This window comes from Lissotriton helveticus, chromosome 9 (genome assembly GCF_964261635.1).
Source record: "Lissotriton helveticus chromosome 9, aLisHel1.1, whole genome shotgun sequence".
NCBI lineage: Eukaryota > Metazoa > Chordata > Amphibia > Caudata > Salamandridae > Lissotriton > Lissotriton helveticus.
Window position 1 is genome coordinate 623793746 of NC_136070.1, and position 24448 is coordinate 623818193.

The 24448-nt window shown below is 43.1% G+C and overlaps 1 protein-coding gene across 3 annotated transcripts in view; it reads left to right on the forward strand.

Moving 5' to 3' along the window:
* The window catches only part of LOC144781703 (cytochrome P450 2C20-like), a 497936-nt gene that overhangs the window by 97476 nt on the left and 376012 nt on the right, over nucleotides 1–24448 (forward strand). For 2 of the 3 annotated variants that reach the window (XM_078660677.1, XM_078660679.1), the window contains exon 3: nucleotides 21204–21353. The exons of the other annotated variant lie outside the window; for it this stretch is intronic. In XM_078660677.1, coding sequence (XP_078516803.1) covers nucleotides 21204–21353 — 150 coding nt within the window. The remainder of the gene's footprint in view (nucleotides 1–21203; nucleotides 21354–24448) is intronic. 3 annotated transcript variants of the gene reach the window in all.

Below are 24448 nucleotides of genomic sequence, written 5' to 3' on the forward strand. Positions count from 1 at the left end.
CCTTCCCAAAAATATGATATGCAAGACTAGCCAATGCCTCTCTGAAAAAAATATGCGCAAGACCCCTCCTCCCTCTGTCTCTCCTCGGACGCAATCTCCTCCCAGGCTGCACCCACAACCTTTACGTACCTAATCCATATGATGTCTGGTCAGATCTGCTCCCTCCTTGCATCTCTCCTCTAAGCCCGACACGCCTTCTAAGGGGGTATTATTTATACTCTAATTCTTGGCTGACTACACTAATAATGTTGCAGTTTCAGTAGAAAATCGCACTGTGATTAGTTAGCATAGGTGACATGGGGGTCTCACCATCCTGTTCTCAACTCATAGCAGTTTTAACAAAGGAAGCGTTAAGGCTTAATACAGCCATATGTTTCACCATCAATAATTATACAATATTGCAACATTTAGGCAGAAAATTTTATCAGTCCATTTCCTTCTCGCTTTCACATCGCACGCAGGGATGACACTCTCCCACAAAAACTGGTACATTGGCACGGTGACAGGAGTGTACAGTTCATGTGGCCTTGACCCATGTGCCTTCACTTGAGGCACTTGGCAGTTCATGTAACTTGCACATTCTTCTGCGCATGCGTCTCTCATTCAGGAAGCTGCTAACAATTCTCAGCCATGCTGGATACTCAGGCATCCATTTTATTTTCGGCCCAAAAACAAAACAAACACAAAAGAATATTAACTTATTAAATAAAACCCATTATGTTTCCCTCCCCCATTCTAGTACCCTGTATTAGTTAGTACCTAGCAAAAGCTATTAGTTTAAAGCAGCTTTTCTATTATTTGTGCACAACATTGCAAAATGTGCAATGTACAACATAGCCTAAACATGCCTAGTGCAAATTTTCAAAGCGCAAACAATTAATACATACTCATAGCAACATGCTCTAATGTTTTAAATAGCTTTTCATGCAAAATGTGTTTGCCCCACATGTAGTGTTGGTGCATGGTTGATTAATTAATACATATTATAAGGAAGATGTCTTATGAATTGAATATGTATTGTCTAAATATGCAACAAAGTCTCTTGAGACGGGAACAGGGAGTGTAGAATACAAGGGAAAGGAGCTGGGAGGTGAGAACACACATTTCATTCTTACCTTCAAACCTAAAGAGGAAACTGAAATCATGAGTTTTTCTACACTGCAAAAACACATTTTAATTCAGCACAAGTACGTGCTACTTTAAAAGTTTAAAAAAAACATTCTCTAAATTAAATGTACATTCTATAGTGAGGTTAAATTTAAACTCAACACATTAACACCCATGATTAATTAATTAAGCATGGTTTTAAATGAAAGCATTTCAGACTGAAAGCAATTTGACCAGACCTCATTTCATGTCTTTCACTTTGCATGCACCAAAAGTGACACTTTTAAAAAGCATTTGACTAGGCCTCATTTCATGTTTCATGTGCCATGTGTTTTCACGTGCACCAAAATCTGCATGTCATTTTAAATGCAGTCTGTCTGAAACACAAAACAGAGCGATGTTTAATCTTTATAAAATACAGCTCTATCAACTCACCCTTTGATGATAACAAATCATGATACCTCAAATGATTTGTAAATCATCGCACTTATTTATTTTCACAGATGACATTTTTATTGCAAAAGCTGAGCATATAACAATTTTACCTCTATTTCTAAGGCAACACATGTTTTGTCTGTAATCAGATCAGATATAGCCAAGCTCAAATGGTTAGTGCTGAGTTCTGTAAGTAGCTTCTTGGAACTGTTAGTCTTCTCTAAAATAGTAATTAAAATATTAAAAGGAAAATTCAACAGAACAGTTCTCTTTTTTTTCCTTTCTTCTTTTTCTTTCATCATTCAAAGATTCTTTTCTCTTCAGCTCTTGACAATTCTCAGTTATTGTTTCAGCATTTCTTTGCTCTATGTCATCAGCTTGCCATCAGTGTGGCTCATACAGTATGGCATTCTGTCATTTTTCCATGCAATTTGACCACCCAGGTGCTGAGATACTCTGACAGAGCACCATCAATTATTTGCACTTTTTTAATCCAAGCCTTTCGCTTTGATCAGATTCAGATGTTTCAGCTATGGGTGCAATGATTTTTCATGGGACCACTGCAGACATTTTGGATACCCTTTAATCCAGTTTTTTCCTACTTCCACTCGTAGGCCCACAGCACTAATTTCTTCTTCAGAGGCTGCATCTGACTCTTTCACCCTTTTGACATCGCTTTCATCTGAGTCAGTTTCCTCCTATTGCTTTTCCAGTGCCACTTCAGTTTTCTCTAGTATTGCTTCAGACTCTGAGAGTTCCCTTACAGCTGGACTAATCCTTTTCTGTGTGCTTTTGACCACTGCTGGCATCTCTTCTTAAAGAGGAGCTCTTTTATCAGGGGGACACAGGACCATACGTGTGTGAGAGGCATGCACCCAATTTGGAAGGCCACCACATTTCTCGACAGTCTTTGCCAGGATCATTTGGAACAGGTCTTTCCATTTCACAGCATCTCTCAGATCAAAGTTTTGGCACCATCCATTATGCAGATCTTGTGTAGCTGCTGCAATCTGGTGAGAAACTGCACGCTCCACATCAGTCAGACCTTCACAGCAATGGTTAGTCTTTTCATCTGTGTTTTTCACAAGTGCATTTGATTCAAGCCACTTCAGTGATGCTGAAACACAGTATTTTGCAAAGCGAAACTCTGTACTGTCTTTGTGTTGCTTTATTATGCTTGCATCTTTAGGCAGATAGCTACAATCCAATCTTTGTCCAATCTGTTGTTCTGCACACATCATCTTTGAGACCTCATTATGATCTGATTTCAGAGAAACTGGCAATCTCTACCTGGGCATCAGTTTTTGCAATAACACATTTGCTACTATGCAGTTGTCATTTTTCTCAAAATGTGTTCTGGTACAACCCTGTTGTTCTGCTTCTGAAACATTTTCGAGATAAACAGTATCCTTTTCTGATTCACCTGTGGAAATTCCATTGAATGTATAGGCTAACAGAACACAATATTATGCAACTGAATTAGCATTTCTCTCTCTCATGACAATAGTGACTCCCATTTGAGCAGCTATACTGCATGTTATGGTAAGGGCAATCAATTTCAAATGTTGGGCTGAGGTAACTACTGAACACCATGAAGCCTTGACAACATCATGTATAGAAAGCACAGCAAGTGTTGCTCCTAATGTGTCATTATTACCTTTCAAACATGGGCCATCTACAAAATGGACATTGTTGAGCTGAGTCAGATGTTCATCCTTAAAGTCTGCTCTTAGCTTTGTGCATATTGCCATGACATCTAGACATTCATATTCAGTTTGATTGATGTTGGCATCAAAGGTCATTGGGAAATATATCACAGACCTTTGAACACATTCATGTTTTTGAATAGGCACTGGGAGAGGGCAGCCCTCCATCTCACTGCAAATTGGTGTATTTTCTTTTAAATAAACTTGTATTCCTAGCGCCGGGGCGCAACACTTTTCCTCTTTCAAATCTAGGAATGTTCTGGTGCAATTGTGGTCCAATGGAAGCGGATCAGACATATCCTTGTGTGTCAGCCTTAGTGAAGGCTTAGCCACTAGGGAAAGGTTTAGTAACCACTCTCTACAGCAGCCAACCATTCCCAAAAACTTCCTGACTTCTTTCTGAATTTGAGGGGGATTCATCTGCGTAATTATTTCCACTCTCTCTGGTGACACCTTTCTTCCTCCCCTTCAAATGATGTGTCCCAGACATTCATCTTTTTTTTACTGTACTCCTGACTATTCTCATGTAATGGGCCTGTGACATGAACTTGACAAAAATCAATAACAGTAAGCCATTCTTCAGCACATGGAATGTGAAAAAATATATTGGCCGGATTCGATACCACAGGACAACATGGAAAAGTTATGCTATTAATCTCCTGCACTAATCTGTTCTTTTCATTTAGTTTCGGTGAACCTGTGATCAAAAGGTTACATAAACTTCCAATCAATACCATCAAAAATCCTTTACTCAGTTTATCTCCAATTATGGGTAAACGTTCTGCAACTGATGGTGTTCTTGAATACATGTCATCTGGTTCTAATTTTAATAAGACATGTTCTGCACATGTTGTTAATCTGGCATCCTTCTCTGTGAGCTCTCTTATTTCTGTGTTTGTTATTTCTTTCAAATCAGAAGGTAATTTTTCAACTGTCCTTTCTGAAAACAATGCTACAGCTTCTCGTGGGCCATTTTTAAATGTACATCCTGCTCAGGAATCTGAAAATTATCATTATCTGGTGAACAGTAATCTGTGCTGTTTATTTGCATAACCATTGTTTTCCTGCGAGGCCTGTGTATACAGTAACTAGGTGAAATGGGTTCTGATTTTTTTTCTGGATGAATTCACACTTGTTCTGGGCAACTGATTTAAATTAATTTGAGCATTTTCCATATTTTGTAGGAGCATCTGAGCTTGAAAAACTCCTGCCATTTGTACCTGTTTCTGAACTGACATTTGCATTTGCTTAACTGACATATTTTGCACCTGCATTTCTCTCTGGTTTTTGCATATTTCCAACTGCTGCATCCTGTTTAAACTTATATTTCTTCTTCCAATGCTCAAATCTGTCATAAAGATGGCAAAATAATACTTTTCCAGCAGTGCAACATCCATACCTGAATTTGCACAAAACAAAACACCTCTACTTCCATCCTGCGTTCTTTTAATCTGTACCCAATTAACGTCCTTTGCTGGCACTCTGCCCTTCAGGAAAGTAATCACTGCTACGATTTTCTCCATAACAACAGAAAATGATGGTGCATTCATGTAAACCCTTTTCATTGTCTCCTCACCTGGCCTTTGCACAACAACGTTAGATTCAAACCACAATTCAGTTTGCATGGCAATGTCAAAGAAAATTTTAAAATTTCAACAAATCCATCAACTTTTAGGTACCACAGCATAAGTTTGTCTATCAATTTTGGGAATGTGTTCAGAAATGCTGCAAGTTTACTTTTGTCCGTGGCACATGAACATGCACTTCTCCTACCTTTTCTCTCAATGAGTAAGAAAACGTTTCTCCCTCATCCTGTTTATTATTTTCTTCAACAAGGTCGGGTGGTTTCTTTTTCTTCTCATGTTTTCTTGCCCACTTGTTAACCAATTTCTCAAACCCATTGCATTTGAAAATATATGTTATTATTTCTGCAATGTGCAATTGCATTCTTGAAGAACACATTTTCTCATTTGCTTCATCATTCATATGTACCCTGAAATTCTTATGAAATGGAAAACTTTCTGAAACACCAATTTCATATTTTTGAGCCAAATCAGTCAGTCTATCATGTGTAGTTACTGCACATGTAGCTGTTTCCTTACTCAGGGAAATTAATTATTTCTCCTGATACTGGTTCACATTTTCATTATTTAAACAGCAGGGATTATTAATTTCTTCATGTTCAAATGTTGAATTCAAAACACTAAGCTGTTTTTCTTTTTCAGGGTCTGAGTTAATTTGTTCCCCCATGCTTTTTATCTTTTTAATCACTGCTGCTTCTTCAAAGCAGGTTTGAAAAATCCCATCTTCCACTATATTCATTTTATCCTGGGCTATTGGTGTTGTAAAGACCATTGTCCCCCACCTTTCAGTGCTTGGACTGTCTGGGGTCATTTCTGTTCAAGGATTTGTGAATTCTGAGTTTCTAAAATAAACCCTGACATAATTAGTCTTTCTGAAGCTCTTTGAACCGTTTGAATAGGGGCCATAGTAATTGGGACAGTCACAATTCTTCTAGGCACTGCCTGTGCATCTGCAGTTTGTAATATTGGAATCAGTCACATTTGAAGCAGGAACACCTGGAGGTATCACTGCCAGTGCTGAATCAACAGATAGTGGGTCAATATGAAATGTCTGCACAGTTCTCCCAGTCTGTGTTTCTCTCTGTTTAACAGAAGCAGTAGCCACTGTAGTACTTACTGGTACAATATTATCAATATGTTTAATGGGAACCACATAAGTTGGTGGACACTTAGTTAATAATGCATCCAATATTTCATCCCTTCAATCATTGTGTATTTGAAAATGTTTGTCACCTTTAATTTCCTTCTCCTGTATCTGATGCTTTACCTCTTTATCCTCACTTGCTTTGTCTCTAGCTGCTTTTTCCCACATGCTTCAAGCCTCAAATTGTCTAGCTCTAGATGGTGTCTTTATTTCACAAAACACTTCCCTTAATTTGTCAATGATTTGCAATTCAAAAGTACCATATTTTGGAAACCTCAAAGGACAGTCTTTTTCAGTTATCTTGCACCATTGGTGAGTCCACATACATGAATTTTGTCCCAAATTGGCAGACATAAAATGCATGGGTGTTTCTTCAGGAGTATCACCAATTAAAAGCAAATGTTTCACTTTACCTCCCAACACATTCTTTAAACCTTCAAACATTTTCATTTCTGCAATAGTTCAATGCAATTTATTTTTTTACAATGATGTCAGTTTCAATGTCAGTCAGTTTAACTACTACTACGGACCTTCTCAAACAAAATCTTACTGCAATATTTTTCTGAGTTATCTTAATCAAATTTCTGTTAGTAACAACATAAAAACATTCACTACTCTGTCTGTTCCACTAAACAAAGGATAGATTTATTTTCAAGGTGCGCAACACATTCTGCTTACTCTTCACAAAGGAAGAACTTCAGTTTACTGTTCAAACGCTGCGAGTAAATCCCTTCCACTTACCCTTCACTCCAGCTCAGAAGAACCAGCTACTCCTTTGGTGTTACTCTTTCTACGTTATGTAAGACCAAAGTTTCACCAGTGAACTCTTTGCTGTCACTCAAGCTCGGAAGAACCTGCTACTCCTTCAGGGTTACCCTTTCTAGGTGACATAACACCAAAGGTTCACCAGCGAACTCTTTGCTATTAATCACTCTCACTTTTACACAGAAAATAGTCCCTAATTTAACACTGCCAGCCCTGCGTAGCTTCTCAGTGCTATTCCAACAGATGAGTAACCTCACTGCAGTGTGGCTTCCATTTACCACCTGCTATTCCTTCCCGGGATTTCCAGGTATCACTGTACCTGTATTACCAGACAACATAAAATGAGACACTCATTTTTCATGTTAAGAACATATAATCAAAAATCAAAAGCTCTGTCCTATGAAAATACTAATATAATCAATAAAACCATCAATTCAAAATTAGCAACATTTTACCAACAGTCAAAACCCTTACTATTTTTAACACTTCAAAAATACATCCTAGCACATTAACAACATTTCACAACACTATTGATAGTCACACCACTCCAGCAATTGCCTTCTTGCATCACCTTCCAGTACTGCTTTGCCAGTCTTCAGGTTCTGCACATTGGAATCAGGACATTCTTTTGAGAATCTGGACATTTATCTAACTTGACCAATTATTTTCTATCGCTATTTAGGCTTTAAATTAAACTATGCTCCTTTTGGTGATGGTGTTAACCTAACCTCTGCTACCAGAAACTGATCCAGTGGTAATTTCACAGTAGTTTCTCAATGCAAAACTTCATTTACCTCTAGTTTACCCCTTTAAAGGCGATGGACCTTTGCCACCATGTATTACCTTCAGGAGACTTTACATAAACATGAAAAATCAAAATGCAGTTAATATTTAAGCCAATAAAGAGAATTGTGAGTATTTTAAAAGGTTTTATTTTCTAGTTAAAAGTTAAGGTTCTTCTGCCCTTTATTCATTACTCAAATATCAAATCAGGTTACAGAATTGAAAATAGGAAAATAGAATTAACACAGAGCATATTATAGGTTGCATACAAAGCATTTTATAAAGGAAGGGAATGAGGCATCAAATGTCAGTCAACTTTCTTTAAAGAGTTCAGTAAAATATAAGGCAAGAGTGAGTTTTGCACGGCTAATAAATAATTATTGATTGGCACAAATCTCCCATAAAGAGAAATAAATGCATAAAACAAATAAATCGTTTCAAAATTAGTTAGTTAGTCAAACCCTAACTTAGAGTTTTAGCATCTTAATCTAAACCTGTTCCATCAGCTGATCTCCCTGCCCAGGTCTGTTCAATCTGTCTCTCTGTGTCTTACACAGAGAGGCTGCCCTCCCTTCACAAGACCACAGAGGAATGCGATCTGCCTTGCCAAAAATATGACGTGCAAGGCTAGCCTATGCCGCTCTGAAAAAAAATATGAGCAAGATTTGCTCATTCCTTTCATCTCTCCTCTATGCCCAACACGCCCCCTGAGGGGTCATTATTTATATTCTAATTCTTGGCTGACTACACTAATAATGTTGCAGTTTCAGTAGAAACTTGCACTGTGATTGGTTAGAATAGCTGACATGAGGGTCTCACCATCCTGTTCTCATTGCAAATCCAACTCATACCAGTTTTAACAAAGGAAGAGTTAAGGCTTAATACAGTCATATGTTTCACCATCAATAATAATACAATATTGCAACATTTAGGCAGAAATATTATCAGTCCATGTCCTTCCCGCTTTCACATTGCACGCAGGGATGACTCTCCCACAAACACTGGTACATTGGCACGGTGACAGGTGTGTACAGGTCATTGTGGCCTTGACCCATGTGTCTTCACTTGAGGCACTTGGCAGTTCATGCAGCTGGCACATTCTTCTGCGCATGCATCTCTCATTCAGCATACTGCTAACAATTCTCAGCCATGCTGGATTCTTAAGCATCCATTTTATTTTCCGCCCAAAAACTAAATAAACACAACATATTAATTTATGAAATAAAAGCCATTATGTATATCTCCCCCATACTAATACTCTGTATTAGTTTTTACCTAGCAAAAGCTATTAGTTTAAAGCAGCTTTTCTATTATTTGTGCTCAACATTGCAAAATGTGCAATGTACAACATACTTGTAACAACAAGAGAGGAAGGGAACGGAACACACACTCCTACTCCCCTCGAGAGAAATCAAGGAAACAACAGAAGAGCGTAATACCAATAGAGACTAGACAAGGGCAGGCATGTAGCGACACTCACGGTAAGGGTTACCTGTGAGGAAAACCAAATTAGGTTATTCAAAAAGCCCTCACTCACCAACCTAGTTGGTGACATGCTTCATCATCGGGCCCCACCAGGAGTGGCCGAGTGCCACCCTAGTGTGCTGCAATGCCAGGTTACTGTGGAGCTGGTTTTTGTGAAATGTGAAGTGTGAATTAAGTGAGTTAAAAATGTCAAAATTGTGTCGAAAAGGTAATTTATTAGTTTTGCCAATTGGACATAAATACTAACAAAAGTGTAGGTTAAAGGACCAAAATTAAAAGTCCAGTTTTATCCCTGCTGTGTGGTCAACATGTTTCTGCCTATGTGTGAGTAGCTAATCAGGCATTCGTCAGAACCAATGAAATAAAGTGTAGTGATGAACCCCGGTGGTATGGGCGCGCTAAGGCCCTCCCTAGCCTGAGGTTACTAGTGTTAAAAAGGATTTTATAAACATTATATTTAGATTCCGTCACTTTGGAGTGGAACCGAGTTTATTAGTAGGTGCAAAAGATCAGAGCGCCATGGGTCTTGGGAGGGGGGTACACTACCCTGTACGATAGGTACTCGCTTAGAACCTGCATGAGCCCTCTCTTGCCAGAGGGGTCCTTTCTAACACTAGTAACCTCAGGCTAGGGTGGGCCTTAGCGCGCCCATACCACCGGGGTTCATCACTACACTTTATTTCATTGGTCCTGACGAATGCCTGATGCCTGATTAACATCGCAAAGATCAAATGTGGGCGGCTCAAATCTACATCTGTAGTTATCCCAAGTAAAAACACATTTTGGCTCCATTGGGAGCGCTGCCTCTAGCACCTCACTCAATTCCCCAATATGTCCAGTAGGCATGTATAATAGGTCAGTCCCAGATAATATGGGCGAAGGCCCCCTGCAGGTGTCCACATGTAAGACAACAGGAGTTACTGCCTCGACCCATGTGGTGCAGTCTGGCCCTGTTGTAATATACCCTGTGTAGTATCTTATATTGTATGAGTCGTAGTCGGGATTTAATCGCAACTTCTCTGTGGTGCATCAAGGCCTCCCAGTCTATTGTGTCCATCTCGCCCAAGTCCTGTTCCCATGTTGCTCTCAGTTTCCCTCATCTGTCCGGCGTGTTATTATTCAGAGTCTTAGACGTCAATGACACTAGTTTACTGGGTACCCATTCTTGCAACAGACGACCCTCCAGTGGGGCATATTCTGGCAATGCGAGTGCCATCTCAGCCCTCCAAGCATGGTGCAGTTGCTCGTATTTGAGGAACTGAGTGGGGCCCAGTCCATATTCTGCCACCAGGGTCCCATAGGGTTTACGTTTTCTCTGCGCTACCGGGTCTCCCAGCGTCGAGACCCGATATCGTCCCATCCCCTTAAACCTCAGAGTTTGTGGAGCTCCTTTAACCATGTGCAGGTCCATATTGGTGTCTGTTTGGTAGGTTTGTGTGACCACCCCATCATCTTTGTCACCGTGTCCCAGATCTAAATAGTTATCTGCGTAGCCGGGAGTAGTTGCCTCTTTCCCGCCCCCCCATATAAATAGTGGAGACTAGTGTGACGTGTCATGATGGCTCTTTCCAGCCTGTATATCGGGTGATCCGCAGCTGCGTGGAGCCATTCATTTATCAGTGCCAAGTGTTCAGCCCAATAATATGCTTCCACATCTGGCAAGGAAATCCCCCTATTGTATTGATTTCTCTGTAACGTATCTAGAGCTATTCTCTGTTGTTTTCCTAACCACAGCAGAGAACATAGTTCCGCATTTATCACCTTGAATGTCTGTCCGGGGAGGGGGAAGTACTCATTCTGTAGGGCATACAGGAAGCGGGGCAGTGTGATCATCTTAAACATTGCAGCCCGGCCTAAGATTGTGAGAGGGAGGGCCTTCCATCTAAGGGCATCATCTGCAAAATTCGCTGAATGTTCGTTTCGTAGGAGACGTGTCGGTCCGTTGTTAGATAGATCCCCAAATATGTAAACCCCGTCTGGGTAACCGGAAGGGCAGCAGGCAGAGGGGGCCACTCCTCCTTCCCGCGTGGGCTATACAAGACCGATTTATGGCAGTTTATCGTGTATCCCGAGAAGGAGCCATACCTACACAGGAGCATAAACAGTGGAGGGACCGTAATGGCCGGTTGGGCCACATATAAAAGAATATCATCCGCGTAAAGCAAACTTTTTTCTTCCTGCATGTCGGCCTATGATATATGAAATCCCCGTATCTCGTCTGTCTGCCGGCCCTCACTACTTCAATGGTGAGGGCGAATAGTAGTGGTGACAGGGGGCATCCCTGCCGGGTCCCCCTCCTGACAGGGAAATCCTCAGATAGGATCCTGGTCACTTTCACCCGGGCTCTAGAGTCTGCATAGAGCAGTCCCACCCATTTCCTAAAATTGGGGCCCATGCCGAATTTGACCAATGCCTCCTCCAAAAAGGGCCAGTGTACAGCGTTGAATGCTTTTTCAGCGTGGAGAGAGAGGAACATGTGCGGTTCCTTCCGCCCTTCACCTCCATAAGCCAGTTATGTGTTAGTCTTAAATTTTGCCTAGTCGCCCTGTCTTGCAGGAATCCCGTCTGGTCCTGGTGGACCAGGCTTCGAAATCACCTGACACAGAAGAAGGGCCAAGACCGCCGCCAAGAGCTTAGCCTCCACGTTAAGAAGGGAGATTGGTCTATAAGACGTGCAGTCCTCAGGAGTTCTGCCCTGCTTATATATAGGTACGATCGTGTCCATCCGCAGGTCCAACGGGAGGAGACCCTCTTGGGCTGCGTCTTTAAAGAGTGCCAGGAAGTGAGGCGTCAGCAGATCTACAGCTTTTTTTAAAAATTCCACCGGGAGTCCATTCGGACCCGGTGACTTCCCTGGCCGGAGTCTGGCTATTGCCTCTCTAATTTCAGTGGTCGTTATGTCAGTTTCAAGGGTCTCCTTGTCCTTGTCCATTAAGACTGAGGTTTGGACAGTAGACAGGTAGTCCTTGATTTCTTCTGACCCACCCAATGCCCTGGCTTTATAAATGTCCCGATAGTAGGAAGCAAACATCAGGACGATCTGAGCATCTCCTTTCTGCATCTGTCCCTGACCATCCACCACCCCTTCAATCCACCTGGCATCCCTTTCCTTATGGCTTAACCCAGTCAGCAGTTTTCCGGACTTGTCCTCAACGTCATATAGCCTGTGCAAGGTCGCAAGCGCCTGTGCTTTGGCTTCATCTGTCGCTAAGGCTTTATACTGTTTTTGGGTATCTGTCAGGCGCCGAAGCACCTGAGAGTCCCCTCCCGAGAAGTACCACCGTTGCAGGTCCAATACTTGGGTTTCCAGGGTATTAAGCTCCTTCTGGGCTTTCCGTTTCCCCCAGGATATTCGATTTTGAGCCCTGCCGCGGAGTACAGTCTTGTAAACCTCCCATACGGTCACTCCGGACTGCACTGAGCCCATGATTTCTGCAAAGTACACTTTCGTGACAGCCCTCAGGCCCTGCACTATCTCATTATTCTGTAGATCCCATGTCGTCAGTCTCCAAACTCCTTCTCTGGCTCGAGGCCTCCCACCCAGCCAAACCAAAAGAGGTGAATGTTCCGAAAGGCCCCTTGCCAGATACTCTGCCTCATCGCCAGCCGCAAGTGCATGTCTGGGGAGGAAGACATAGTCCAGTCTGGAGTGTAGCCTATGTGCCCCTGAGTAATATGAGTAGCTTCTGGTAGCCGGGTGCAGCCGTCTCCACACGTCTGTCAGGCCTAGTGTGGTCATAACCCTGGCCAGGGGAGTAGTCTGGGAGCCATCTTCACGCTTCCCTGAGCAGTCCATGGGGATGGATATAATGTTTTTAAAGTCCCCACCTATGATGTGTAACGTGCCCCGTGTGTCCAGCAGGACATCGGCCAATGCTGAGAGAGTCCTGGCTTGGAATTTCGGGAGAGAGTATATCGAGGCTATTGTGACCCTCTGCCACCTCCATGTTCCTGACATCCCTACGTAAGTCCTCTGGGGGTCCGTCCAGGTCTGGGTCACTGAAAAAGGCAGTGATTTTTTAATCAAAATAGCTACCCCCCCGGGATCCAGCCGTGTATCCCGCATGTGCCAGTACCTTAGAAGCTCTTCTCGCCATAAAAGCGCACTTCGTTCCTTTAAGGTTGGTCTCCTGGAGGAGGACTATATCAGGGTGTAATCATTTTATATGTGCCGTCATCAGTCCTCTTTTAATCTTGTCCCCTAGACCATTTACGATCCACGTTAGAACCTTGTAGGGGCCGTTTACTAATATATCCTCGGGGTTCCATGCACCGTCAAGGAGGCCATAGGGTGGCATGTGTCCAGTTCATCCCTGGTGGGGGTGGACGGAATGTTTGCCTACCAGTGCCTACCTGCGATCAGTGTGCCAAGCAAACATGAAACAAAACATAACCCAAAACATTCCCAACCAGAAAACAAGCGCAACCCCCTTTCCCTCTCCCCCACCCCACCTCCCCTTCCCCATGACTCATCCACGGCAATATGTCGGGGAGTGGACTTTAGGGCAGGCAGAGGTCTGTCGCCCTCCTTTGCCCAACTTACGCCACAAGCTTAAACTCCTGCGGCTGTCCCAGAACCATCGAGACAGAGTCCAGAAAATATAAGGTCAGAGACGTCAGTGCAAGAAAGGAAAGAAAGAAAAGTAGGAAAAAAGTCGAGATCAGCAGAGAATGATCAGAAAGAAGAGGGCGTGCCTTTTCCAGCTTCAATGCTCCAGTATATTAATTTGAACCACGGTCGTCCCTGCAGGCCCCTGTTCAGGAGTTGGAATCCAGGGGTTCATTCTGGGATGCCCCCGCCTCAGTCAACGTTGCCTGCTTCATCGCCAATATTTCAGCCGCCAAGGGGTGCATTGAGGGGCCTACCACCTCTTCCCCTCCGGAGGAAGAGTGTCTGCTTTCAGTCCCCTCGTCTTTCTCAGTGACGTTGCCCCTCCGAAGCCGTCCGGAGGGACGGAACGCACGAGCGCCCACCGAGAGCCGGGAGTCGAGAGATCCACCTGTGCGTCTTTTTCGTCTTCCTGTGCCCCTCTGGGCATATGGGGTGGCCTCCAGGGTGCGGCCCTTTCGTAGCTGCTGGGGCCGATGCAAGCGCAGTGAGTTCAGGGGTCGGTTGCCAACTCCACCGGAGGGTGCCCTACAGTTTGTGTTTCCAGTTGCCCCGGGGGGGGTCGCTTCTCCAGCCTTTACGGGCCTTGACTGCGCCCCTGCAGGTGTTCGAGCCAGCAGTGCCAGGTGGGCTCTTTCTATGACAAAACAAGAGGAGAACTTGTCCGCCAGGAAGGTGTTCCGTAGCCAGATGTAGAGAAATTCCGGTACATTTGTCCCTTCAATTCCTTCTCTAAAGCCCACAAAGCGGAGATTGTTCTGTCTCGCTCTTTTTTCGCGTCGTCCACCCTCCATAGCAGGTCCTTCTGAGAGGATTGGAGTTCCTGAATACCCTTGTGGAGGTCGTGTACTGAGTCTTCCGTCTCGCCCAGCCAAGTTTCTAAGGTATGTATGTATGTATTGGCATACTTGTATAGTGCAATGGCTGTCACCCAACGGGTATCCTGGCGCCTTAGACTTTTGTCACCCATACACGATGTTTACAGCTACTGCTCAGCTTACATTATTCTAGGAAAGAGGTATGTTTTTAGAGCTTTCTTGAAAGAAGGGAGATCTCCCATACTCCTCAAGCACAACGGTAGAGAGTTCCACAGTCTCGCTGCGGTGAACCTGAAGGACCGACCTCCCATCCGGGTCTTCAGAATCTTGGGAGCTACTACCAAGCAGGCTGAAGCCGAGCGGAGAGATCTGGATGGGGTGTACCAGGAGAACAAGTCCTGCAGTGGAGACGGACCCTGTCCATGGAGAGCTCTAAATACCAAACAAAGGGCTTTAAAGTCAATCCGCTGAAGGACTGGCACCCAGTGAAGATCCTTGAGTGCCATAGCAGGTGAGTCAGAACGTCGGCGCGAAAGGGCCAGTTTAGCAGCAAAGTTCTGTACACGCTGCAATTTTCCCACCAAAGTCATAGGCGCCCCCAGGAGTAGTGCGTTGCAGTAGTCAAGCCTACTTAGGATGATGCTCCGCACTACCTCTGGCCTAACCTGCACAGGGAGCAGGGGTAGAATCTTCCGTAGCGTACGAAGCAGTGCCATACAAGTGGCCACCGTTTTATTTACGGACACGTCCAGCTGCAGGTTGGAACCAAACATCACCCCCAGGTTCCGAACGGATTCAGCTGGTAAGCTAGTGCCCTGAAAAGAAGGAGGCCAAAAATCCTGTGGAAGAGGCCTAGGGGTGCGATCCATTGAGCAGTGCAACACCTCAGTTTTGGAGCTGTTAAATTGCAAGGAGTTGTGGCTCAACCATTCCGCCGTAGTAGTCATGCAACGGTGAAAGATCTCTTGTGACACAGCCTCCTTTCCCTCAAACGAGAAGATAAGTTGTGTGTTGTCAGCATAATTGGTGACTGCTATGCTGAAAGATTTTATCAGCTTGATCAGGGGACGGAGGAAGAGATTGAATAAAATCGGGCTGATGGCCGACCCCTGAGGCACGCCCTGCCCAACCCTTTTGATGTTAGATTTGAAGGGTGGCAGGGCCACCACCTGGTGCCTATTACCAAGGTAAGACACCAACCAGTCAAGGGCCAAGCCAGACACCCCCACTTCCTCCAGTCTCCTGATCAATATCGTGTGGCTGACCGTGTCGAACGCGGCCGACATGTCGAGCAGAACTAAGAAGGCTGCTCGACCTTGGTCGGCACACGTCCGAAGATCATCCAGAACCGTCACCATTGCTGACTCCATCCCATGGGCTGGTCTAAAACCGAATTGAGCCACGTCCAAGCAAGCATTGGTCTCTAAGGAGCTGGAAAGATGTTTTGTGGCCCATTTCTCTAGAATTTTAATTGGAAATGGAAGTAAAGAGATAGGCCTGTAATTTGCTGGACAGGTGGGATCCAAAGTTTCCTTCTTCAGAAGGGGGGAGACCAACGCCCGCTTCCAGCAATCCGGGACCCGTGCAGACCTGAGGGACTGACAGCAAATGGAAAAAAGTGGGGGGAAAAGCTCTTCACGGAACAGTTTCCAAAATGTATGTGGAAGTGGATTAAACGGCGAGCCCGAAGAGACACCGTTAGCCAATACACAAAAATCCTCAAAGGACGGCAGAGGAAAACTGTTCAGCCGGATTAGCCTAGCATCTCTCTCCATGATAAACATCGAAGTGAGATTAGGCAAGGACTGAGAGTCAGAGCCTGGCGGTGTAGCAAGATTGCTCAGGATGGTAGCAATCTTGTCTTCAAAGGTCTTGAAGTAAGAGCGCTACCTCCGACCCCACTGCGCCAATCTGGCCTTCTAGCGTCATCCTGGATTGCCTGGAGGAGGGTATCCTTATCCGAGCGGGCACCCGGTCACTCCTCCGGGGGGGGGGGGAGGGTGACGACCTTCGTATACTGGTCCATCTTGCCCTGGCGCGGCAGTTTCGGATCTCTGCCTCTTCCCATGGCGAGTTCGAACAGACTCAGGTGTTAGACAGCCTCCACTGCCCCGTGGCCTGTAATACAAGTCAGCCCCAGCCTGCCAATCGTACCCGTAAGCGGGTATCTTCACAGGGACATAGCACCGCAGGGGGGGAAGGGCAAGTTCAAGCAAATAGATACGTGGGGCGGGAGGAAGGGGGGAAGATGGCCAGCCTGGCGTGGCAATCAACCACCAAGTGCCACCTTAATAGCTCGAGGGACCGCTCCTCCGGCGGCCTCGCACACCCCTCTCAGTCAAAGAGGCCCTGCCGCAGTCTCCCCGATCACCTCCAGGCATCACGTTCAGGAATGTCCCCTCCTGATGGAAATATTCCCATTGCCCTCTCTCACAGGTAGTGAAGCTATCCTTAGTATACAAAGGTTTTGCCGCTTGCCAGGGGCCCCCGCCCTGCTTGCACTGCCAGGCCTGTCTCAGCGGTCGGCAACAGCTATGCTACCTTCAATGTGTTGCCAGTAGCTTGGGCGGAGAAGAGGCCTTCCCCGGGGTCTTATCCGTCTTCTGTGCCCCTTCAGGGGCAACTCCTCTCACAGGTGCTGCGTGTGATGCTCTGGGAGGGGGGAGCGCTCACCCCACCTCCCAGCCCAAGTATTAGTCCAGTTTACCTGTGCAATGGCTTTGAGAAATGGCCCACATTTGTTTCCATTTATCCATTTCATTTGCCCTCAACTTGCCTAAACTCAAAAATACTTTAACTGTCAGTCATCTCGCCAGCCATTCATTGTTCAATTCTAGTGCTCATCGTACTACTCCTGAACATTCAGTTTGTCATTTTTAGCTATGTTGTTGATAGTCAGGTTATTCACTATTTTATGCCATTCGCCACCTTTGTTGCAGTATCCTTCACAAAGAAGCTTCTTGCAATCTTTTCAATCTTGAATGAATAGCAAAAGTTTTAAATTCAACTTCACAGAGATCGAAGTTGCGTAGTCGCAAGTTGGTAGCCCGAATCAGATGAGACTGAGACATCTATGTTCCACCTCCATGGGACATTGGACCATTTGTGTTACGAATGCAAAAACCTTTTACATCTGCTTGATGTTGATCTTTCACTAATACCACAGGTGTATAATGCACTGAAACTGTGCTTTACCTCCCACACTGATCCTAAGTATTTGTTTCTGGAGTGACCTAAACTCACACGTTTCAGGTCAACTTCGCACTTATTAAGCCTCCACCATCACAATACCTTTACAAGGAATAGGTAATTTGAGTAGCTACAGATCACTGAAGCTCATCTCATCTCCATAGCACCTTGCCATCAACAAATCTCCCCACTCCCATGTACATTAGAGTTGCTAGAAGACAGTATATTTAGAGAAGGCTTCTCCACTACTGCCACCTGTAAGTAGATCTCCTGTGTGCAGTCCAGCCTAGTAAATTAACAGCTTTTGCTTGGCTGAATTAATTTATGTATAATAAAGTTGAGAGTGTGTATTCAAGACGAAAATGTGTGTATTTTCAGAACTGATACGTTGACATTGAGAGGAAAATGGTCAAATTTCCAAGATATATTCAAAACTGATATTTGTCTGATCAATCATGTGTTGTGGACAGGCTTATTATTATTACCATAGCCTTAACGTCAGGGGCAATGGGTTGTGTATTTCCCATGTGGAGGTATGCGAAATTGACAAAACACTTTTAAATAACTGCTAGAAACCCTGTCTGATGCAATGAGGTGATCACTGCTAGTAATCGTGAATATGGTGGTCATTCAGAGTTCTCTTGTCTGGGGTCGTCGCAATTACACCACTAATATGAATAGCTTGGGATGCTTTTCCCTGAACATAAGTAGCTCTTAATGAAGAAAAGGCTGGAAGCCCCTGATTTAGTGTCACTTTGTATATCTTAGAAATTCTTCTATGACCGCTGTCAAGAGTTCCTGAATAGAGAGATTGATCAAAACATCCCACAAAGACAATCCATGTTTCAGGAATTCGGTCTCTGTGGACCAGGTCCAAGCACCTTCTCTCAAGAACATTTCTGATAAGTATTATTGTAAATGTCTCCTCCCTCAGGCTGGCACCTACCTATACATGCGGTAACTCCAGGCATGTCAACCTGACCGCCAGATTTAAAAAAAAAACACAACAGTAAACCATTGGCGTGCACTGCTTTGAACAAATGGCCTCACAACCTTCATTCCTTAAACAAGCACTGGAAAAACCAATTGCTTTCACGTTGCCATTGCTGTTGAGGTGAATCTGCTGAGTGTCAGTACCAGAGGTTTTAAAAATGAGCTGGCATTTGAAAAGCAGTGGTGACCCGCCATTTTAAAAGTATAGAGTAGAGTGTTTTCTGCAGTTTAAGGATGGAAGGCACATTGTGTGGCGCATTGTGCACAGTGGCATCACGTTGTGTCATACAACACGCCAGGCACTTAGAAATCATAGAAAGCAATATTTTCTACCTCTCCAAGATGAAAGGAATGAGGATGGAGGACAACATCTAGGGCATAATGAAGGCTGCCATCTGGCACCTGGCATGATACGGAGAAACAGTGCAAGTAAGAGTGGGAGGCAAGAGGTTGGGTGAGTGAGGGGGAGCAAGGGATAGAGCATGATGCACTCTGAAGAAAAAAACATGCACTCCCACGCATGCTAAAGAACAAGTGACAAAAAAGTAATTCCATAATATCAGCAATGGACTGATTCAATCTATCCAAATGAAAGCAAGTGCAAACAAGTTATAATGCAAGGGTGGAGAAAACACAGAATAGAGATGAAAGCCATGCAATACAGAGCAGGGAGCTGAGATTGGCAAGCCATGTAAACATGAGAGAGCTTCTGCTGTTTGTAGCAAGACTGTAAAATAAACGCATTACTGTCTCATTTCAAGTCTTGGGGGCAATAAATCTGATTGTCATTGTGGTGACAAAAATTCACCTTATCTAATGTGGTCTGCCATGGCCACGGTGCCTTATCATCAAAGTTGCACAATCCACCATCAACTATCCTAATTGACTTGAAAACCCTGACTGGAAAAACAACACAATGCCCTACAAGAACCGGTTTGCTGGAGAATTGTTTATTAAAAGGCACAAGAAATGCACACTTTCTGGACCTAGCATATCCCTACGAAGCCATCAGTCATGTCTGCAGGTCCTCACCTGATAAATGTACAAGACATACGTCAACCGTGGGAGCTGCAGATCCTCGACTGGCTTGTATCATGCAAGAGGTTTGTAACTTGTTTAAAGTGGGACACTTGCCATGGAAGCTTTTGAGAGTTCATGAATGGTGTGAGAGTCTATCTGCCTCACATTAAAATTTTCCTGGTTCTCTAAGCACACAGGGGACACGAACTTCGATTAGCATCCACCTAAGCTTGCACTACAATTGAATGAAGGCTTTATCTCATTGTCACTGGTGGGTTTGAGAATCGTTAACTGGCAACATCACAAAAGTGTGCATTGTTGAGTTTCCGCAACTTTACATGATGAAATCAGCTGGTAGAGCCAGGAAACAGGCCCTATTTAAAGCCATTGTTTAAACACATTGTCAAAGTTCTTTTGATAACCATAGTTTGAGGTTCAGGAAGCCATGTGACGTGCACCACCATATGGGGGAAGGAGTCTATCACAGATCTAAACAAATTCTATTGTGTAATGACTCTCAAACTCTAATAGTTTCTAATGTCATAGAGAGAGGAGCTTTAAAAAGATTCTCACTCAGACATTTCTCTTTTGGATTCAGCGATTGATGCAAGAGGGAAGGACTGGATGCCTTGCTCTATTAATAATTGCCTTCCTATTCATTTATGATTCTCTCATGGTAGGAAGTCCTGAGACCCTGTGGTTCTACAATACCTTCCTGATTCTGATCATTATCACCAACAGACCCCTAATATTATGAATGCTCTTCTGAACTGCTGGACAACACTGCTATGCACTAAACATCTTGGACTATGGGACACATTTGTAGTCAGACTGAAAACTGACTCTAAAAATGTGACTTCAGTGTGGGGTGTGAGTTTCCCCCAAATCTGCATTATTAAGGGGAGTGTATGAATTCCAACTCCAGTTTCCCCAATCAGAAACGGACACCGATATAAGGGCTTAGATCATTCATCTGTTCCTTGTTTATTCGTAAAGCTGTTAAGCGATTCGGCATTTCCTGCCTTGTTCACACAAGGGAGTCTGTGTACCAAAAATGGTGTCATTAGTAGCCAGGTATTGATTGCAATACGATGGAGGCATTTAGGGAATGAGGCATTGTCCAGAAATAGTATCTGCGGTTGGAAGGCTAGGGACCCACATGTTGCTGGTCCTGTAAAGATGGGGCTCAGTTCCAGATCAGGCTGGTGCAAACGAGGACCTTAGATAAACAGTGGAAGCGCCTAATTGAGATCTTAAATAGCCTAGTTCTTTCCTACTCTATTTCTACCTGTCTCTATGTCAAATAGAGTGTCTGCATCTCTCAGGTGATATTCATGAAATGGAAAGTCTCTGAGTTCTACGCGTTCCATTTTCTGGTCCAGGTTGTTCTCCATGTTCAGCTAATGAGGAATAATGTATAGGTAAGAAAGCTAAAGTCTATGCTATGTAACAGGCAGAAGTAGTGCACTGTTGCGTCAACACTACACAGTAAACATCACTCTCCATTGTCATTGTTCGCTTCTTAAAGAAACGTCAGGAGAATAATTATGCCTGTGTTTGTTCTAGGTGTCGTAATTAGCAATGGAGAGCGCTGGAAGCAACTGCGGCGATTTTCACTCATGACCTTAAGGAATTGTGGGATGGGAAAGAGAAGCATCGAAGAGAGAATCCAGGAGGAGGCACAGTTTTTGGTGGAAGAGCTCAGAAAAACTAAAGGTACTGTAGCAAATAAAGTGTGGAATATTAGCCTTAATCCCACCACCTGTTTATACCTGAGCACTGTTCCGGTACGTGCGCTGATTGGTGCGTGCAGTCTTCTATCTGAGACGGGTAGTTCTTTTTTTTTTGCTCCTGTTGTGTGGCGGTGGTGCAGAGACTCAGAGAAGGAAGTCTGCACTGGGCTGTAAGTCTAGGTACTTCCCTCTAATGTTGGAGTCTGACACATTCCACAAACCATTTCAAAGCAAACCGATTTCCTATTTGTTTTCATCCAACTCTTTTGCTCGTGTGTTTCGATACCAAGTAGATGACTTTGGTGCCCTGACAGAGTTTTTTCTGGTCCGGGTCAAAGGTAATAGCGAAACATTGTAGTACATTAATTTTGACAGGAATACAGGTTAACAAGCTACATTATTATCATGAAAACATTTAAAAAGTACGCATTGGCAAAGCCAATATTTCTGGCTTTAATGTGCTAGCTTGATCTCTGTTTACATACATTAGCACATTAAAGACAGACCCATTGAGTTTGTGAATACTTGTTAATCCATATATCTGCAACTTGGCTACATCCTTCAAACTCTAGAATGTAACCTGTCCAGATGAAACATGGGACAGGTGGCTGGCTAAGCATTTGGAAATGCTCGGATTACTAACCGGTCATCTTCATCACTGGGACTCTCTTTTATTCTTCTCAGTACTTAATCCATGAGTGAAGGTACCTATTCACCATTCGCTTTCCACTATTTCAAAGCTGTCTTCTGTTTCCATAGATGGGTAGAAGGAACAACCCATAACACTACTCGAATGGGTACATGCACTCATGGAGTAGCTATTGCGATGGAGAAAGCGAAGAAGAGGTAATATGCATTATGTATAAGTAGCAGAATTGTTTGGACCATGACATCCGTCAGTCAGTCCTATTTATATTTTCTTAACAAACAGCACTCTTCAATCTGGGACTTGCAGTTTCACTATCCTCAGGAAACAATGTAGACCTACAATAGTGATAGAGCTGGCTTCTCCTCTCTTTGTTCCCCATGTCAAGCTGAAAGGTGCACTGAAGATACACACAAAAAGATGTGCAATGAGGCTTGGTCACTCAAACCAGCCAAGTCTTCAGCTTTACAAAAGGAAATCAAAATCAATAAAATATATCAAATAAATAAAAAAATATATGAATGCAGCTTCTGCCCTGCAAAATACTGTACTTGGATAAACTCTTGGTACAGAGATGTGGGCAGGTCAGTTACAAAGTTTGGTAGGGCCAACTCACCCTTTCATATTTGTTAGGAGAAACAATTTGTTATTTTATAGCGAGTAATACCATTTGTTATTTATAGAACGCCAACTCACACACAGTTCCACAACAGACACATGAACATACGGAGCAATTTTTTGTTCAAAATATTATATTGAATTGTAATGAAGTACAAGAACAAATAAATCGAAAAAAATATCAGCCAAAAAGTGTTGTCCAGTGAGAATGCAATTATGAACATTGGATCAAAACATAAAAGACAATGTGAATATGAACAGTATACAATCTAAAATAAACATAAATTATAAAAACCTACATAGAGGTACTGATGCACTATAAGTTAGCAATATTAGAAATACTTGGATATATTTAGCAATTAGAAACATATTCATCCACGGTTTTCCATACTTAAAGATTTGATTGAAGAAGACTTCTTATTTTTGTTAAAAGAGATTTCAATTCAATTTCTCATATATCAATTTCAATCCCACCAGACATGAGTGGACAAAAGGTTAGCAGATTTCCAATTCACAGTAATAGATTTAGTAGCAGAGGAAATTCAAATATTAAATAACTTCATAGGCATGTATGATAAAGGAAATATAAGAGCTGAGAATGTACTTATAACAACTTCATAGCAAGGATGAATATTAATACAGAATATTTGAGAAGCTCTATCCCAAACATTAATCCAAAATTTAAAAATGATAGGACAATCATATAACACGAGTTACAATATACCGGGTTCTATATCACAGTGCTAATAATCTAATCTATCACGAATATTTGCATTATGCGATTTAACAAAAGACCAATAACAACTGTTTAATAAAAATTAAATAAATTAGAAAATAAAAGATGGTAACTAAATAGAAACATTAAAGAGCAAGATTTCTTCCATGGCTGTATTGCAAAATTTGTATGTACAATAAAGTTCCAAAATTCACATAATTTCAATAGGTTGGAAGAATTAGTAGAGATCAACTTTTAAATGTTTTAGAAGCAAAGTGGCAAGAAAATCTGTGAATATTGAAGAAAAGATGTATGGGGCATTTTCACAAGCCCCTATCGCCACAGGACCGTCACATTTTCCCATGTTCCTGTGGCGATAGAGTCTTCGGTTTATTCACAAGGCAGCTTAAAGCCAGTTATCGCGGCCTAATGCCCCCTTGTGAATAAGCCCCTCTTTCAAGCTACACTTAGTGTGAAAGGGTGGGCAATGGGTGATGCGGTGGGTGTTCCACCGCAACGCCCATTGATTTTGATGCTTCCCCATATTTATAGGGGTGGTGTAAATATGGGGCACCTACAAAACTAAGACCAGGGAAAACCTGGTCTTAAACAGGTGAAAGGAGGAGAAATGCTTTATTTCTCCTTGTTTTTTCTATTTCTATATGTGATGCATTGTGCAACAGGCATAGAAACAACAAAACACCATGTATGATAGTTTAGGTGCAGAAAGAAACACCTTCCTGCACATAAACAATCATTTTAAAAATGATGCGTTGCAACTTCTATGTGTACTGCATAAGCAGCACTCATATGGTGTAGCCCTGTGCTTCTAAAGTGACGAGAGCGGCGTTTGTCTAATTAGTTGTAAATATGCCCCGACTTCAAAATATTGAGTATGAGGAGTAGAACAGTTTTAGGCATTAAAAGTTGCCTTGAATAAAATAACATACTTGTGATTTTCTGAGGAGGGAAAATGACATTTAAATTGCATACCTGAAAAAGATAAAAACATATTGCTTTGACAAATATCAGTCTCAAAATTCGAGAGGTACCCTTACAACAGTAGGGGACAGGTTTCACTTCGGTGTAACTACAAAAA